The sequence below is a fragment of the Erigeron canadensis genome, chromosome 6, assembly GCF_010389155.1.
Source record: "Erigeron canadensis isolate Cc75 chromosome 6, C_canadensis_v1, whole genome shotgun sequence".
NCBI classification, from domain to species: Eukaryota; Viridiplantae; Streptophyta; class Magnoliopsida; order Asterales; family Asteraceae; genus Erigeron; species Erigeron canadensis.
In genome coordinates this window covers 25,212,845-25,233,278 of record NC_057766.1, presented here as the reverse complement: position 1 = coordinate 25,233,278, position 20,434 = coordinate 25,212,845, and the positions used below count along the sequence as shown (strand labels likewise).

Genomic DNA, 20,434 nt, shown 5'->3' with positions numbered 1-20,434 from the left:
TGACAAGGATTTTTTTTTATCTTCTAGAACTACCATGTTTTCCTATATGCGTTGCCATTAGGTCTTGTAGCTTTTCATTAAGCTTATAATTTAGTTATCAAAAAACTTTGTGTTTTCAAAATAATTATCTAATGGGATTATGTTTATCATTTCCCATTAATAATAAGCAGGTTATATTAATTTGTTGTGGGGCACAAACGGTTCGGTTCATTAGAAACTTACTAAAGTTTAATAAATGAAAGGTTTCATTTTTATTTATTCTTTAGTCACATTTATGTTATATCTTGTCATACAACATTTTCAAACTGTGGTTAGAAAAGTACAAGTAATGATTGCTGATTAGATTAGCAGTTGCTGCAGTTGGAATCAATATTTAAGGCTACACTTTAGTAACATTCAGAAAGACATGCCCCATGAATACATAGAAAACATGGTGTCAGAGAACCCTAGGTCGTGTTTGGTTCACAGATTCTGATGGAATCTGATAGAATTGGAATGAGATTCCATTCTTTAGTGTGTTTGGTTGGTTAAAGACGAAAGAATATCATTCCATTGGAATGTAAACATTCTCTCATTTGATGGATCTTCATTCCTTGAGGGTGGGGTAGGAAATCTCATTCCATTCGTCAATTGAATCTTTAAAAAATCAAAAACATTCCGTCAAATTTCATTCTTTCAAATTCTAATTCAATTGAAAGATTCCATTCCTCTTAAAAACATTATGTGAACCAAATGCACCCTAGAGGGGGTTAGAATCCAAGAATCAAGAGAACAAGATAGAGAGACTTTACTGTCAAATTTCTACTTCATAATTCATATGCAAAGATTACAATTTATAGGAACAAAACAAAGTAAACGTGGCCCTAAACAAATGCAAGAAACTGATAGTACGTGCATAATGGAGTTGTACTCTTTAACTAAATGCTTGCAAAGATAACGTGGGAAATTAACAACTTATATCATGGGTAACTTGACATCATGAGAAACCAACTGCCACATGAGTGGTGGGTTTATTGACAAAGTCAGATGGGTCGTGTCCAATGACATGGGTCGTATCACATGGTGCATCTGATAATACTTGTATCTGGTGCATGATCTACATGTCAAACATGGAACATCTTCAAGCGCGTACAGGAAAAGGGTACAAATATTTTAATAGCCCATACATAGGAAACGAAAATTGTGACTATGTTTAGACATGGAGACAGGTTTCCAGGCCAAAGAGTTTTGAGTACCAAATACAGAGCCTCAAACTCACACCAACAAACAAGTCGGTCAATCAAACTCACATCACCAAACAAGTCACATAACCAAATCTTAAGCATTAGGAGTCCGAGCAATAAAGATTACAGACAGGGTTTGATCCAAAAGGATGATTATTTTTGTCATTATTGTAGAATAACTAGCAAGGAAAGCAGTATTAGGGGGCAGGTTGGGAAGTTTGGGATTCTTGTAGTTTCTTCCATTGGTCGGGGGTCTGAGCTTTGGTTATGGAGAGAGCATGAATGTCTTTCATCTCCTCTGCCAGAACTCCGTTCACCATCCTGTGCCTTTCTAACAACCTTTTACCTTCAAATTGTTCGGAAACAATTTCAACTTGGAAACTTGCACCACACCTATAACACAAGTATATCAACAAAATAATTATTAAAAGAAAATCATATTAAACAAGTGACCTACGAAAAATGATACATGGTTTTTGATAGGAAATTTACCCTCCAGATGTATCGATGACTTCCTGAAAAAGAGAAGATCCAGATATCAACATTGGATAGAATAAACAAATTATAAAAGGATACGATACTTTGTGATCATGCAAATATTATAGAACTCCTGAGATGCTGAAAGTTGGAAAGCAGGTAGAAACCAAGAAGGTACCAGCAAGTAGTCGTGTAAGTTCAATATATATTTCAGAGTAGAGAAAGGGGAACAAAATAATGATGCCTAACTCCTAATACAGATGAATTATGGCCAAATATCAATTATCAGCATCAGATAGAATAACAAATCACAACAGGATAACATACTTCGTGATCATGCTAATATAATAGAACTCTCGAGAAGCTGAAAGTCGGAAAACAGGTAGGAACCAAGGAAATATCAGCAAGTAGTCGTGTAAGTTCAATATATATTACAGAATTCAGAGTGGAGAAAGGGGAACAGCATGATTAAAAAAAAAAAAAAAAAAAGAACGACAACAGTCTTTGTGGAAAGATTACCCAATGCAGTAGGTAATTATCCCTCGTCACTTTCTATAATCGGCATATATTGACAACTATCCCCTCACCTTCCAAAATAGCCGGATTATGACGAAGATTTTGGTGATCAAACGAGTACCATCCTTATTCTTAATTGTCATTCTGGCCTGAAGCAGACACAGCCTTTTTTTCTTCATTTTTACTGTTTTCCTTCTTTTTAGTTATTAGGTTAGATATACTCTTATTGGCATAGTTGTCATAATTGGCACCCAATAGCTAAGAACATACGTTTCGAGAGAGTTTAAGCTTATAGTTTCTATAAACGGGACACTAAATATCTAAACAGCTTTCGGAAAACAGCTTGAACATAAACGCCTTCAACCAATTGTAATCAACCAAAAAAAATATACAAAATTCCACAGTTATTAAGTGTTTACCTATATGTTTGAATCAAAGAGGTCTAGTGGCCAGGCGCCTAATGTTCTTATAAGAGGTCTCAGGTTCGAACCTAACATCTTGGATGCCGCTAGGGAAAAGGTTTCAGAATCCGGTCGTGCACAAATGAGTCAAAGCCTCCTCCTTAAACCGAACAACAAATACTTTAATTACATTTACTTTTTTTTGGTCAATTTATAGATGCACCTTTATAGTTATAGTTATTCTCAAAAAATAATAATAATCAATATATGCAGTAAGAAATAAAGAATTTTACTGAAAAAATGTTGTTGAATGTCAGCTTGATTTTTTCAAACTCACAAGGAACTACCAGGAATCCAAAGTAACAACACATATACTGATATACAGTTGCAATTACATATTAATAATATGCATGTAGTAAAAAATAATAAAATACTACAGTAAAAAATTAATAAGAGAAATTGGAATAATGAATATATATACTTACAAGATGAGAAGGAGCTAATTTAGACCTAAGGGCTGACTCGACTTGCTCCTTTGTCACACCTCCCATCTCTCTTTATCTTTTTCTTGGATCAAAAAACTTTCAACAAAAATAATACAGTAAAAATCCCCGGGCGTTTACTTTACGCGTTCTTTCTGGGTTTAAATGGGCTGGTGGGCAGGGTATTGGGTTCGGGTTCAGATTTGGTCCGGGTCAAAAGAATAATAGTCTAGTTTGTACATTACAACTTGAAATATGTAGTTCTAGATATTTTATGTTTTACTAGTCGTATGGGCGCGGTGGTCATGACGGGGGCAACGGCTGGTGGTGATGACAGATTGACAACGAGGGAGGGACGGATGTGGCGGTTGCGATAGTGACGTGGTTATTACGAGTAATATAGAATTAGTTAGATATAAAAAAAAGGAATTTTAGTTATTTTAAAGGTAACAAGATGTATATTGTAAATATATTATAGGTATATTAAATTAAGAATTTTATGTTAGTGAATAAATAAGATGGATAGTTTAGGTTAATCAATTTCTTTATTAAAAAAATAGGAGGACCAGATGATTTTGCTCTTTTTTAATAAAATACAAATAACATGGACCTTTTTTCACCCAAAAAAGTTCACAATACAACAATACACTACACGTCTAGTTTTATCACTAATAGAATAATGAAGATATTGATATTTGTATATATATAGATATATATAGGGGTGAGATAATTTGAGACCACCTCTTATTTTAGGACCAATTAGGACCATTGATTTTTGTACACCATCATGATCTACTACGATATATAAGACTTTTTTGTAAAAACACTAAGACTTTCCGGCGATGGATCTATAGAAAAATCATGTGTAAGTTACTTACACATGCGTAAGTGTGTAAGTTAACTTACACATGATTTTTCTGTGGGCCCGTCGCTTGAAAGTCTTAGTGTTTTTACAAAAAAGTTTTGTATATCATAGTAGATCATGATGGTGGTGTGTAACTTACGAAAATCAATGGTCCTTTTTTGGACTTTTTTTAGTTGGTCTCAAATTATCTTTCCCCTATACATATATATTATATGTGTGGCTAATCAACATAGATATCAATATATAATTCACAATTTTGAAAGCGTATGGTCAAGTACTCAAATCTAAAGATAATCTTGATCTCTTAATATTTGCACGAGAAGTGTGTGTGAATTGCGAGATAAATGATCTAATGACATATTCGGTCAAATTCATAATTCACAATTTTGAAAGCGTATGGTCAAGTACTCAAATCTAAAGATAATCTTGATCTCTAAATATTTGCACGAGAAGTGTGTGTGAATTGCGAGATAAATGATCTAATGACATATTCGGTCAAATTCTCAGAAACCATATTTTACCAAATGATGAATGTCAGAATCGCAAGACGGCAAAGAAAAGATTTTTAAGAGAGAAACATACAAAGATTAAAGCCTAAGGTCATTAGACTACATGCCGGCATCAGTATCTGGTACAAGAGATTCGAGAAATAATTCTAACCCTCATCTAACGTATCCGTATCTGTCACCATTACCTGCTATATTACTAATTTACTTAAGTCTATGCATATTACAGAAATGATAATTTGTTAACATAACAATCTGATTTCATTTCATCATTGAAATTGCTCCTCCTGCTTCAAAGTATTTTCCTTCAAGCTTTTAGTCAGCCAAATAGCAGTTTCTCTAGGAGAAACCTTCCCTGGTCCAAATGGTTTCAATAACACACCAAGTTCTTCAAATCTTTCCTCTTGTAACAATCTTGCACTAAATTCAAGAAGCCCTTCTAATGCCTCGGCTCGTTGTTTTTGTGATGATGTGTCGAAACGCCGCCGTCGGAGGTCCGATGATGTACGGCTTGATGCACCAGCAGTTGCATTTTGGTCTGAGCACTCACTGCCTGACCCTTGCCATTCAGTTGGAGAGTTTGAGTTTTGCTTGGCAGACGTATCAATTGCTTGCACCATGCATTTGTCTTTCATGATTGAACGGTCACATGGTGGTGAGGATGATCCTTGTGCAGAGGTTATTGAAGCTCTACGAGTGGGAACAAAAACATCATTGTTTGGAGAAAATTCGACCATTCTGTCGATTCGAGGTGCGTTAACTGAAACATCCATGGATTTGATGCTTTCAAGAAAATTGGTGCTTTTTCCATATGGGGAATCTTCAGTAATGGCTTTCTTTAGAAGTGGCAGAGACGCCCTTCTACTTGTTGGACCAGATTGCTTTATTGTTCTTAAATCTGAATCCTGCACCAGTTAGATTCATACTTCAGATTACCACTACCAAGTTAAATAAATGTATAAAAATTAACTTCTTGACTGAAGAGTGAAGACACTACTATCTTCTAAGGTACTAGAAATTTGTAAAAGTATGGAGGCCACATTTCAAACTGTTTACATAATATTAGGTCAAATAAACTAAATTTGCTGCAGGAACGAGTCAAATTGGTAGAGTCGTCCAATAATTTTTTCTTTTCCCTACTACTTCATTAATAAATTTATATAAAGAATTGGCAAAAGATGTTTTGTGGTCAACTTTGCCTAAATCATTCCAACCCGCACCAAGGAACTACCCTTTCCAACCCACTCCAATCTCTTACCTACCCATTTTGCCACCACTTACATAACAGAATTACTATATGTCGGACTTGGCCTAGCAGTCAATTATCTAAGACCTTGTCTCTGATGTGGCTTGAAGCCCCATTAACCAGAAAGGCGAAAGCCATTTGTTCAATTCATGTGGCAGGAGGGCTTTACATAGACCACTTGGACTAAGTGGGCCAAGGATGCGAGAAATGTATCAGTATATATGATTTAGAATAAGCAGCTGACGGTGACCTAATATCGGCTTTAGCCATACCGAGAGACGAACAAGATATACAAATTGGTACTAATAGAATGCACAAGATCAACATGATATGAACAAAATATCTAATGGTCTTACCATTTCACGACCCTTTGAGAGATCTGTTCGTTTTTTAGGAGCCAAGGAAGTCTTTGGTGAAGTAAACCTAAGGTTCTTGGTAGTAATATTCTTATTAACTGGAGACTCTTCACATGTGCTTCCGATAGACATCCGTTCCATTCTTCGCTGCATGTAATGAGGTGAATCTTGAACTCGTTTAGTTGAATATGGAGAATCTTGGTCACCTAAAGATATGCTTGGATTCAAAGTTCTATCATTTCCATACGATAACCGCCTGTCCCTTGATTTAGGACGAAGATAAACTGGCTCAGCAAATCTTGTTTTCTTCATGTAATCAGATTCGGCCCAGTGGTTCGATATACTGTCACGCTTGGGGCTATTTAGTTTAAGGTTGACTTTTAATACATAAGGCTGAAGATGTGGATGCCTGAGTAACTCAGCTGCCTGCCAAACAAACACATTCATTTAAGCAGAGTAATCAAATGATATATATACGTCAATAGTCAATCCATTTTGAAATGGCACAGAAAGGACAACAAGCTGCTTGGTTATGCTTATACAAGTCTTTATATATATAGCGAATGTAAAAGTATCGACCCTTTACTTATAAAATGGGTTGATTTTGGTTAGGTTATATCTCATCTAGCTCCAATAAAAATAATAGCTACAAGAGAAAAGGCTCGTCAAACTGGTTGATATTGTCTATAATCTTTGTTACACACACATGACTTCTTAGGCAATTTTTTAAGAGATTTTACATTATCACTGAAATATAATTGTTGCCATAATCATAACTAATGCATTTAATTATTCTTTCTATAGAATAAAAGATAATTAAAATGGACAGCAAAACTATTAAAGTGTTTGCAAGTCAACCCAACTGGACCCATCCCATTCAAACCGTATAAAAAAATTGAACCATTTCAAGCCAAACTTGTTATTAAACCTGCCCAGCTTGCTACCTTCATATCATAGGAATTACTTATGGCATGTTTCAAATAAAAAGAGAAGTATATGTACACTTGGACGCAGTTCCGGATTTTTCCTCAGCATGCTTTTCACGAGACCCCGACTGAAACAGAAATTAGCAAACTGGTTAGATAAACAATTAACACATAAAAGAAAACATACGTCAAGGAACTCTTTTTGCTAGTCTAGCTAGGAGTGGTAGCATATGAAAAATGTGATGCATAATTGCATGATGACATAGACTAAATTAATATAACTCACAAGGCACCAGTGTATTTGGTTGGAAGCGGTGCCACAATTGACTTATTAATCTTGTTTATAAGTGCTTGCATATCCTGTTTAAGAAGTCAACAACAAATCCATAAGTATGAAGGGTATTATAGTAAATCTTAATAATTGACAAAATAACATATAGAATTCCACATGTACTTTGTTAACAGAACTAGGACAAGCAAACAATTTTGGGTGGCAGATGATGTAAAACATGCCTCATAGTTATTAATATAGATATACGAGAATACTTACAAAAGCCTTAAATGCGGCTTTATGAGAAGTCATTTCATATATACAGCACCCTATTAACACAATGTGAAGAATCATTAACACATGTTTATATTTAGGAATCAATAATAGAGGAGGCACGACCCTTACCAAGAGACCAAATATCTGATTTTGAACCATATGGTATATCTGCAAGAAGCTCAGGGCACATATAACTAGGTGTTCCTACCACCTGTGTAATTTATAAGAAAGAAACAATGAGATACATCTACCAAACAATATATAATAAACTTAAACTTGAAGGCCCTTTCTGAGAAACATGTCACTCACAGATGAGGCAAGGTCATCTGAAGTTAACATCTTGGCGAGTCCAAAATCACCTGAAAGATGCCATTATTGATGATAAGTTTCCGTCATCACTTACTCTTAACTTGAGAAAAGAAATTTCAGAAAAATCTACTTACCAAGACGTATATCGTGATCTTTTGTTAGGAATATATTTGAACACTGAGAGAGAAAAATGATTAGCTAAAGATAGTTCCTAAAAATTTATAATATGCATCACTACTGAAAGTTCAGCCAAAAGAAAATTTATCTGTTGGGCTAACCTTTACATCACGGTGAAGAACATGATTCAAGTGTAAGTAGTCGAGTGCCATCAGAAGTTGTACAAGCCACTTACAGAGTTTCTGCGTAATAATTTAATATTTAGAACACACAATGAAACATACAGCAATTGCAGAACATTGTGTGTGTTTTTGTGTGTGTGTGTGTGAGAGAGAGAGAGAGAGCAGATGCAAAATGTTAATTACCTCTTCGGAAAACAGCATCCCGTTGGCTTTTTTAATGGCTCCTGCCCTGCAAAACAAAACATTGACGAAATCGCGTCAATGACTACTCTAATTCTACTTGACAGAGAATTTATAACTTGTGAGGAAAAGTTAGAAAGTACTGACATGTCGCCACCTTCACAATAGCCTATAATAATGCACACATAGCATCCCTGTCAAAAGAAATTTAATAAAAACACAGATAGAAGAAATTGTTCCTGAAACACAGATAAGAATGTAACGTTCCTGAAACCACTGATATTACATAAACTATACCCTAGTTTTAGTTTTAAGATGACATGTAAAAGAAATTGTACGAGACATAGGCTACATTAGAACCAAATATATGACATCAGAAAACTACTATTACAACAGTTTGTTTTCATTCGGTTAATTACATGTATGTATATGAATATATATGGTGAGTGTGATTGGGTAGACCAAATTAGAATGAAAACAATGACCATGAAATATAGAAAATAATGATGAAAATTGTTCGTACCTTTTCTACCCAAGAATCTTTATACTCCACAATAAAGGGATTTCGCATTTTAGAAATAAGTTCCATCTACAAGTTGGGAATCAGATTAGTTCGCACATATATGAAAGTAAAAATATCCAAACTCAAAGCCAATTATTGTTCAAATGTGTACACACACATAACACCAAAATTCAATAGCAAACATGGTCCTCAGAAAAACCTATATCATCCAATATCATAATACTACTAATATCAAAGACTGTAAATATATCAACTAGGATACATTGAGGATAGTCCTAAACTCTCAAAATATATAATTAAGAAAAGATTGTAGTATGCATAAAGTAAAGTATACCAACCTCCTGATGTGCAGACCTACGTGTTCTATCAGTTTGGCGGGCAAGCCGTATCTTTTTCAACACATACCTTAATATACAGAGTTACATGGAATGGGAGAAATAGTCAATATATGTCAAACAAAAATGCAACTAAGCATCATTAAAAACACACACAAGCACACAACATGTTATAATAATGAAGCAGATGCAAAAATACATAGATGTGGGAATCGAGCATTGAAAGTAAAAGATTAAAAAAACTTGTAACACTCACTTTTTTCTTTCATGTTTATGCCGTACAAGAAGGGCAGCACCAAAGGCTCCCCTTCCAATTTGCTCAAGCACTTCGTACTGGTCCATGTAACTAGCAATGCATTACACTTTCAGGGACGAACAAGTTTCTTCTCCCTGTCATATTAAATAAAAAGAACCCTGTAAGAATACCATGTTTAAGATACTAAAACACATTTTTCATTAAAAAGAACAGTAAAGTAAAAAAAAAAGAGTAACACACTAACACGAGCCACATATACAACATCTTTGCACATTAAGCCAGTTTTCCTTGAGATAAAAGTTTAAGGGAAATTAAGAAGACAAAACAATTCATAAACAACCTAAAAGGGAGTAATATGGGCTACTCATGTCAAAATTATATACTCAACGTGTCGTGTAACTTACTGGCAAATAATAATCACAATGCAAATAGTACGTAGACAATATATGTGAGACTAATTGCTAGCAGAACCCGAAGAAAACAGTGTTTGGTATCCCCTCACCACAACCTACAATGTATACACACAAAAATATAAAAAATAGTGTGCTTAATAAGAAAATAACGAAAACGCGTTAATATAGTTCATCTGCATTTAATCATCAAATACCAACACAGCAATGAGTCCCGTACCAACCATTAATAAAAACCACACTGCAAAAACTAATAATTTAACAAAAGAAGTCGAAATTTTTATCAATAACTTGCATAGATGCATCCACCATCATCCATCAAGCCACACCAAAAGGGGGCAACATTGACACAAAAACGTGAAATACTAACTAGTCAATAAAAACACCAACCAGAAAATGTCAGTTTCTTAAAAACTCACTCTGTCTATGAGATTCATAAATATAAACTCAAGCAAGGGTGTGTCCCTTCAACCACCTTCTATTTATTAAAGGAAAATCATAAAAGTAAACCAAGTACTCACGGGATAAAAACCAACTGTGACAATAATAATAATAATAATAATATCTTTAGAAAATATCTTCAAATTAAACACACACAAAAAAGTTAAAAAAAAAATAAAATTAAAGATTTCAACTGTGATCCTGTGAATCAATAATGTGCCTCTTCTCAACCACCATTACTTTGTAATAAATATCAAAAAAAAAAAAATTACTCAAAATACTTAAACAAGTCTTAAAATTGGAACAGTAAAATGTATCCATTTTTTGTTATATAAAAAAAGAAGTTAAAAACTATTATTGCAAAATGATTTAATGATAACTGAATGAGATAATTGGATATTCTGCGTCTAAAAATATCAAAATATTTAAAATTAAATAACTAAGTCTCATTTAATTGTAACAAAGGTATTTACTAATACTACATTATCCTTTTTTTTAGTTTAAAAAAAAAAAAAAAAAAAGTTAATGAGATATAATATTAGTATCAATCAATAAATAATACAGTAATAAAAAAAATAAAATAAAAGTAAATAATTAAGTCTAAAAAAGTACTTACTACTACTAGATTTCTACTTTTATCAATTAAATTAAATTGAAAAAACCAATATTTCAAAATGATAAAGATAAATAAACCAGATAATTAGATACACATACTTGTATCTATAATGTGCTTCTCAACCACCGCTCTATCAAAATAAAAATAATTAAATAATTAAGTCTAAAATCACAACAATAAAATGTATCTACTTAACAAACAAAAAAAACTATCACTAAGTAATGTAATCACAATATAATGATATAGATACAACATAATCTGTATCTATAACCATCAGAGATCCAATTAAACTAAATTAACTTAAAATCAAATCTCACCACGCAAATGCAGTTACACTAACTGAATCCAAGTCAAAGTTCACACATATATCCATATCTATATATCTATATAACAACTGTAACTATATATAATATAACTATATATACCTGAGAGAGTGAGATGTAATAAAGCTGAAAATGAAGAACAGTAGTGGAGATTATTGGATATAGAGAAAGTGATATTTCATTTCAATTTTGAAGGCTGACATTTTGCACGGAAAAGCAGAAAGAAATTTTACTACTACTGTTTTATTTTTTTTTGATTAATTTCTGATGAGATGTTTCAATTCAATTCAATGGAGAGAGAGTGAGAGAGAGAGAATGGGAGAGTACTGTAAAAAATGTGTCTATGTCTGCTGCTACTTTCTGTCGTATTTATAACGTACACGTCTTACTGCATAAGGTACAAGTTTTACATCATCATTTGTGTCTAGATCTTTATGAATATTTTATCCATTAATTATAATATAGCTATATTTTTTAATATAAAGTTTTTGTTTTGGTGTTAGATTAGATTAGAGTAGAATTAAGTATTGTGATTAATATTTTGGATTGTTGTTAGGGAAGAAATGAGTGTGGTGTGGTCTAGTTGAGGCATGTGACCTCCTATTTTAGATGTCTGTTGACATTGAACCAAGATTGTTGGGATTAATTTGTTTCATGTGAGTGATTGATGTGATAATCATCATAAAAGTGATGTTTAGTTTGATTTTTTTTAAGTAAATATACTTGGCATTAATGTACTTAGTATTTTGTTTTTAAAAAATGATTAAGCAACCTAAATTATATATCTAAATGATAACCTAAACCTTTAAGAGTTTTACAAGTAAATTTCAATAATTTTTTTTCCTAATGTAATCCCTTGATTTATTCAAGTGTCATAATCATATTATTAAGTTGGTTTTTAAATACATGATTTAGGTTGTTTTTTGTTAACCAATTTTTTATTTCATTATATGATATGATATAACAATATGAGAAATGATATTTGTATCATTATATTTGATGGATCTACCACATTGTATAAGTTTACTGTACAAGTCAGTACTGTACAGTTATGGTAGATCTATCAAAATAAGTGATACGAAATATTTGTTATCTACCAATATAGTTTGTCCCTACTTTTACTTCAAAAATTAACAATTATATTTTTTATTATGAAGTAGTGTGAGAAAATGTGTTAACTTTTATTGATTATAGAGATACATACATTTTAGTTTAATTTTTTCTTTTATAACATATAAATGTGGAATTTTATTAATAATCAGAGAATTCAGTTTTTTACCAAACTAAATTACACCTTACACAATACAATCAATATTACACCAATACGCTCAATCTTTCAGCACATTGTTTGATTGTTAAACTTTTACGAGTCGCGAGTTGACTCTTACGAGTCGAGTCGAGTCGATTTACTCCAAAAACGAGTCGACTCGTTAGGTGACTCGTTTTTGTCCAACTCTTACTAGTCGTTGTGTGAACTTAGACCGAGTCACGAATAACAAACTTATAATTATTGTAGTTTGATATTATGGTTATATATAATATATTATTCCATTTATTGGTACATTTTGTGTGTTATTTAAGTAGCTTTGATCTTTTTACTGTGAATTTAAAGATAAATTATAGCTTTATTACTCAAAAACAGTGGATATGCAATATTTTGGTAAATTTATCAAGGTAACAAACTTATGTTTTATTTATAAACACGTCACATATATATAGTTATATACTATATTATGTAATATTTAAAAATATCCTGACTCTTACGAGTCGAGTAACGTTCCGAGTCAAAAGTCAAAATTTCATGTTTTCAAGTCGGAACAATAATTACGAGTCGACAACTATGGCTTGATCTATTAAACATACACAGAATATATAATGAGTTCATTTCTTCGAACAATTGATTAAAATACTGTTTTTATATATATAAAAGACCTCGTATAGTGCTTCAACAATCTCCAAAGTCCAAACCACCACTTAATGACCGCATTCAGTATATTCTTCAAACTGTGTTCCTAGTAAAATTCTTGCATGCTTGGAAAAAATGATTCACATCAAAAGCATAACTATTAGTAGTATTAATTTTGCACAATTACTCATTTTCTTCTACAATTCGATTTTCGATAGCTATCAAAAAAATAAAAAAGCTGTGAGGATGTGAGTGAAAATTCCCCACTTTGTGCACAAAATTCACATATCATAAATGCTGGAGGCACGTCACATATGCCAATGCTACCGTGTTCGGTAATTTATCAATTTTAGAGATTAAAAAATAATAAACATGTGTTGTCTTAAATGAAGGAAATTTAAATTTGTTCGATATGAAAATTGTATAAACGAGTAATCATCGGTTTTTCTATTTGAGTTATTCGAAAAACGTAACTTTTGACTTGAATATATGCACATAATCGGGTATAATTGTGATTACTTATGAATCTTTTTTTTTTTTAATTCTTGAGTATCTATTAGGATTAAAACTTACAGATATTTTATAAGAAGTTAAGAACATGATCAGAATATCGTTATGACCACTTCGTCACTTCGGTGGTGGTTTACATAAACATGGAATATTGCTTGAAATATAATTGAGTTATTTGCATTGCTAGTTTGTTTCTTAAAGCAATAATGTTAAGTTGTATACTTGTATGAGTAAATCTCTCCACGTCATCTCAACTTGGGATGATGTCATTTAGAAGTTGATTATCTTTGATACACGAAACAAGGTTAGTTTATTTTATAGTGACAAATTTAAAAAATGGCATACACATTTAGCTTGTAATCCAATATGATGTAATGCATAAAAGTCAAGAAAAATGTATCAAATATGTGGGGATCGAGTGTTATACATAATACATAAACCCCTTGTAAATGAATGACATACAAAAGATAGAGCTGGAAATCAAGTGTACTGTATATAAAAGAATGTATAATCGTTGAATTTGATACAGATGTCATTTAGATTTGATTAAATAGTAAACTTTGTTAAATGGTTCGTTTTTTAATTTTTTTATCACTTTACAAATTTACATGGGTTTCATTAGTAAAGAGTTATTTAGGTGGGTTGAATACTGATATGCTTTAGAGTGAGTTAGAAATGAGTTTTATGTGAAACCAAAAGTTTTGAGTCTTGACAAAAAGGTTTTTCTCTTCGTGAGGTTTTGCTCGGTCAACGAACTCTCTAACATGAATCCAATTATGATAAAATATGTTATACATCCCGACCTTTACGAGTAATTTACACTTTTTTTTTTAAGAAAAATAATTTTTATGTTTGGTCATAAATAATAATAAACGATTCTACACAAATCCATATATAATTACACCTCCATCATGTCGGTTCATATTTCATGACATTAACATCTACATATTTTGGTCGATTAATTATGTCATGTATTATAACGCCTAGCTGGGTTACAAATAACTATTCCTTTTTTAAAAGAACAAATAGTCCAATGAACTTGACAGAGCAACGAACTTAACATATATACCAACGAAGTTCGTACTTACGAACTTGACTTTCAAAGAGATTAATTAAAATATTAGCCTCATTCGAGACTAGTCTACTCACAATAACAACAAAAAAAAGGTTAGTATAAATGTTTATAACACCACTTACCACTTCAATTGACACGAGCATGGTAGTTGGTGATGACGGTGGTGGCGACATCTATTGGTGTAGGTAAATGTATTTGATTTAAAAGAATTAGTAGAGATATTTTATAATATAATGGACTAATGATGTAATTTAATATTAAGGGTTAATGGTAATTTAATTCATTAAGAGTATTTTGGTCAATTCGCATGTCTCATTTTTGTAAACTTTTAACACATGAGTTATAATTTTTATATAGTAGTATAAAAGTATAGATAATTAAGTACTTCAAACATATTTTGAAGTTAGCTAAATAAGTAATACATATTTTAAAGCACATAGATACTTTGGAACAATTTCAATTCTTGCGAAGAGATGATAAAACACAGTTGTAATAATAAAATCATTTACCGTCTTGTTAGTTGGTTGTTGTTAATAGTAATTTTTATTCTCCTGTTAGAAATATACGTACATATATGACTTCTTTTAATAATTGAATATATTATTTCAATGAAAACCTGTAAATTTTGTGATTTTGATTATATATAAGAATTGGTAGAAGCCACAAACTTATAACTAAATCGCTTGAAATAAATCATAGTCAACTGGTTAACCAAGATTCCAAGTGTTTCAAGAGTAATCCAAAATGAAAGTTGTAACTGACTAGGATATAGCTTTATGTTGTTTTTTTGTCAATCATATATGGATGCATCATTTAGCAAATCTGTCGACACAGTACATGTTTCTATATGTAGGAATGGGCCAATGCACCGTTTGACACTTTGACGTGTTGCCTATCACCACAACCAAAAATTGTTGACTGATTTCTATCTTTATTTGCAACAAAGATACAAACGAAGTATAAAATGTAAGATATAAACGATTTATATTTTTTTTAATATATTTTTAAACTATCTATATTTTACGTATGCTATAGACGGGTTTCCGTGTATTTTATGGTGAAAATAGTGAATAAGTTTTAGACTGAATGTTTCTTGTTATTAATATTCTTCTGATCGATCGAATACATATAGCCGCACATTAACTTGTGGCCAAAGTTTAGGAGACAAAATAGGAAACATAATGAGACAAAATAGAAAACATAATATTTGTATAATTCTAATTCTTTGACTCCCCCTCAAGCTGGAGTGTGAAGATTTCGAAGATCCAGCTTGCCAATGAACGCCTGAAGTGCTTGTGTACCCAATGGTTTAGTGAGGAGATCCGCAAGTTGTTGTTTACTTGATACATATTTCGGTAAGATTTCTTGAGATTCGACTCGTTCTCAAACAAAGAAACAATCCATTTCAACGTGCTTAGTACGTTCATGAAAAACTGGATTATTTGCAATATGCCGAGCAGCCTCGTTGTCACAATAAAGGGGCGTTGCTTCAGTCAACTCAATTGCAAAATCTTTGAGCAACCAACGTACCCAAAGAACTTCACTAACCGTAGTAGCCATGGCCCTATATTCCGCCTCTGCCGAAGAACGAGACACCACCGATTGTTTCTTTGTTTTCCAAGATATATATGGGAGCACCTCCTAACAACAATAAGTACCCTGTCTAAGAACGTCTAGTGTATGGGCAGCCTAACCAATCCGCATCACAAAAGGCAACAAGATCAAATCCACCTGTTTTAGAAATTAAAATACCTTGTCCAAGAGTCGACTTGATGTACCTAAGAACACGAACAGCCGCATTCATATGATCTTCCTTGGGATCAGACACAAATTGGCTTAAAATGTTTACGGCATAAGCAATGTCTGGTCGTGTCGCTTGGAGATAAAGTAACCGGCCAACGAGACGGCGATAAAGTGTGGCATCTATCTTGTGACTGTCACTACATGTGCATTGTGGGATTGGCAAAACCGAACGTATTTCGTCCCATATACTGCGGAGCTTGGTGTAATAAGATGAAATAGAGGCCCCATCCTGATGCGTACAAAAGAGCAATTGTTTCAATTCATAGGCGCGGGGTGCACTTTCTTTACCGAATCGTTCTTTTAAGTCCTTCCAAATCTCAGAAGTGTATTTGTGTATCGAACACTCGACCTGATATCCTTGTCCATTGCCGTCGTGAACCATCCAATGATCATAGCATCGCAACGCATCCACTGCATGTATTGATCAGAGGTGGTTTCTGGTTTCGGGATCATCCAATCAACGAACCCCATTTTATTTTTTGCAAACAAAAAATTGGTCATCTCTTTGGCCCAATCGTTGTAATTTCCATTGGTCAAAACATCGTTTACATGAAGCTGTTTTGGTAGATCAGATATATGGATGTAATAGGGGGAGTTAGCGTCGATGGTATTACTACTGCCACTGCCACTGGCGGTCGATTTTTCTAGTGGTTTATCTCCGGTCATGTTGACTTAATAGCGGTTTTGATAACCCGCTCTGATACCATGAAAATAGTGAATAAGTTTTAGACTAAATGTTTCTTGTTATTAATATTCTTCTGATCGATCGAATACATATAGCCGTACATTAACTTGTGACCAAAGTTTAGGAGACAAAATAGGAAACATAATGAGACAAAATAGGAAACATAATATTCATATAATTCTAATTCCTTGACATGGCAGCAGACAAATGTGTTACAAAATTGTTTAACAAAAACACACGGCTAAAAGGTTGAGGGTTACAACTAAAAAAAAAGCACCAATTAATATAAAACTTCCTGATCAATAAACCAATACCTCATTCCAATAAAATAAAATATGTGTTTGTTAATGTTGGAAAACATAATACATATAAAGGCAAAAATGTTTTTGCGAGTACTTAGGAGCATTTTCAAGGATAAATTTTCTTGGTTCAATTAAAGTTTCAGCTCCAAAATGATTTTAAAACTCATAGAATAAACTTACTCAAAAAAAAAAAAAAAACAGGGAGAAAGAGTAACACCTTCTAAAGTTTTGTATGTATATCGTTGATTTGTTGTGTTATTCCTGTCATGACTGATTTTTTTTTATCAGAAATTTAGTTTTCTTCTATTACGATAAATCGAAGGCTATCTAGTTTTATATTGCATGTATAATCATTATCTCTACTTTTTCCGAAGCATTATTTATATTAAATGAAATCAACACCACCTAGTTAAAATAACATATATTTTACCAAATTATTGTAATATCTTAACCAGTGCTATTTTTAGGTACATACATCAACAAGTAAGAAACACCATTCAACGATAAGCGAAACTAAACGTCATCGATCACTATTTGAGCCATGTGTTCTTGTGGAAAAGTTTAAAAGATTGATTCGCCTAAACGCATTGCGTACAATTTTAATTTTAAATCATGATTGGCCCATATTTTGCTATTTTGTTTGATCAATATGCATGCTAATCTGAAAAATAATCCAAATTATGTGTTATTTATGTTAAGAGTATTTGTCGTTTGTCAAATTTTTTGTTTTGTTACGACTATATTTAATCTGAGTTATTTGTTCCATTGTATTGTATTTTTGTGTTGATGTTTCTTTTTTTTTTCCCTTCAGAATTAGATAAATGTCATTAACTTCAATCCATTTATAAGTGTTAATTTTGTTAGTTTGGATTGACTTATGTTGGTTAATTATATGCTGCAACACAGATGACGAATATGTTTCCAGGACATCATCCATTGGGATCCAACAAAGTATCCCAAATGGATGTTTCAATTCAATTCAATTTTTTTATTATACTTAAAATTAAACTCTAACTCTTGACTTATACATATAAAATATATTATAATCTTATTTGATTGATGGTTTTTTCATTAATAAAGTTGTCTTTTTTTTTCTTTCTCAATTATTCAACTTTTATTACTTATATTACCTATAATAAGTTATTAACATGAAGACTTCAAAAGTTTGAGTCTACGTTCCGAAATCACAAGGCTATTTGTCGTCATTCACTATACTTACAATTTTCGATTTTGATATGATTGTAACGTTTTAAGATAAATCCAAAACTCAAATTACATATATTTGATTTATTATTACTGTTTATTACTCGTATAATTTAACTTCGATCATCGATTTATTTTAACAACAATTTATTTCATAATCACGAATCATGTAAGAGGCATATTCGAATTTTTTTTATGATACAATTTATATAGCTACCGTACGTCGTACAGATATTAAGACTATTGTTACATATAAAAATAATTTTGAACTGTCGAAATGCTCGAAGTTAGAAGAACTGAAGAAGTTAAAGAGGTCGAAGTTGGAATGAAGGAAGGGCTATACGACTACACGACTACACCGTCCAAAGTCCAAAGAAGGCGGGCCCTGTTTCTCCTACTTTCTACTTCCGGGTACGTCTCTCACGAGGTTTCATTATTCCACCATTTTACCACTTCTAGTTCTACATCACTTTCACAAGCACGCCTTTACATTGCAACTAATTACACAAACACACCCTATAGTTATGAGCAATTAAAAGTGTTCAATGCTACACAAACACACCCTATAGTTATGAGCAATTAAAAGTGTTCAATGCTCCAAGCCATCCACCCGAAACTAATTAAATTGGTCAACGTGATGTTTTTTAGGGGCATATCTCTATTCCTGTTAATTATGATGGTAAAATATAGTTTTGTCCAACCCTATTTAAGCATGCATATTATGTCAATGAAGACTTGGTGTAAAAACATATATTTTTTCATGAGATAAAATGTCTTTGAAGCGGGATATGCTCGATCATGTATTCGTGTGGTAGAAATAGAATAGTTAAGCCCAGCCTTTATACGAGGCCAAAAAAAAAGGATGCTTTAGTCCACTGCCTAGCCCGTTATGTTTATTGGGCCAGCCCTGTTATTATCCACAAGAGTTACCATTTTGTAATATATTTTTTTTTACTATTAAATTATACGTATGCGGTATGCCTGGAAACCAGGACTCTCGAAAAACCCCCAATTAATCCGCCCCCACAAATATGGGAAGTAGGACTCGAACACAGGTGGATCTTCCCAAGAGAACCTATTTAGTTTTCGTCTATTTAAAGAAGTCCAATTTTTAAAAATTTCCTAATAACGGGAACATCGTTAGCTTTGACGACAGGCCTCCGTTAAGTGCCACATCATCATCTTTGCTTACGTGGTATTGACTAAAACAGAAAATACATTAAAAATGGAAAAAACGAAAATACATATATACGGAAATATTATATTATACATATATATATGTATAAGGAGGAGCTTCATCATCATCATCGTCGTCTATTCAAAAACAACAGCAAAATGATGATTTAGAGTCTGCCCCCTCTTTATAGCTGTTTGAGGCTATTATCGTTATTATTATTTTAAGGTTATCAACAGTACTAGATAAATATACTCCAATTTCATCGCTAGTACTATTATTGTGTAGCCTTACCTTGTATCTAATTTGCTTGTTTCTTTTTTCAGAAGCTCAAGGACACCGAGAAATGATGCATAAATCAACTGGAGGAGCTTGACCGAAAAGCGAATACTCCAATTAAAAAGGCAGGTAATCTTAGCTTCTAATTGGAGCCGAACTTTATTAACCCTCCAGAATAAACTTAAGGGAACTCAATGGGATCCACATCATTCTCACAAAATTCATTACAGTGATCTCCTTAGCCTTCTTTGATAAACAAT

At 32.5% G+C, this 20,434-nt stretch overlaps 2 protein-coding genes across 5 annotated transcripts; both read right to left on the bottom strand.

Annotated features, from left to right (window-relative positions):
* Positions 1-1,307: 1,307 nt before the first annotated feature.
* LOC122603930 (protein BOLA2) lies at positions 1,308-3,292 on the bottom strand. The gene is made up of 3 exons (XM_043776787.1): positions 3,103-3,292; positions 1,716-1,738; positions 1,308-1,616 (listed from the first exon to the last, which is right to left on the bottom strand). Exons 1-3 carry the CDS (start codon positions 3,166-3,168, stop codon positions 1,421-1,423), a joined length of 285 nt encoding a protein of 94 aa, XP_043632722.1. The 5' UTR covers positions 3,169-3,292; the 3' UTR covers positions 1,308-1,420.
* Positions 3,293-4,496: 1,204 nt separating this feature from the next.
* On the bottom strand, positions 4,497-11,531 carry LOC122603778 (serine/threonine-protein kinase Nek2-like). Of its 4 annotated transcripts, none has more exons than XM_043776580.1 (16): positions 11,340-11,531; positions 9,852-9,955; positions 9,448-9,581; positions 9,195-9,261; positions 8,857-8,922; positions 8,481-8,527; positions 8,337-8,382; positions 8,133-8,213; positions 7,989-8,031; positions 7,855-7,904; positions 7,675-7,756; positions 7,549-7,598; positions 7,285-7,358; positions 7,075-7,126; positions 6,073-6,498; positions 4,497-5,375 (listed from the first exon to the last, which is right to left on the bottom strand). In XM_043776580.1, exons 3-16 carry the CDS (start codon positions 9,531-9,533, stop codon positions 4,740-4,742), a joined length of 1,806 nt encoding a protein of 601 aa, XP_043632515.1. In that variant the 5' UTR covers positions 9,534-9,581; positions 9,852-9,955; positions 11,340-11,531; the 3' UTR covers positions 4,497-4,739. The 4 variants fall into 4 exon arrangements, with proteins under 4 accessions (XP_043632515.1, XP_043632516.1, XP_043632517.1 ...); XM_043776581.1 differs by lacking the exon at positions 11,340-11,531 and adding an exon at positions 10,055-10,261; XM_043776582.1 differs by lacking the exon at positions 11,340-11,531 and adding an exon at positions 10,082-10,261.
* Between the last annotated feature and the right edge of the window lie 8,903 nt (positions 11,532-20,434).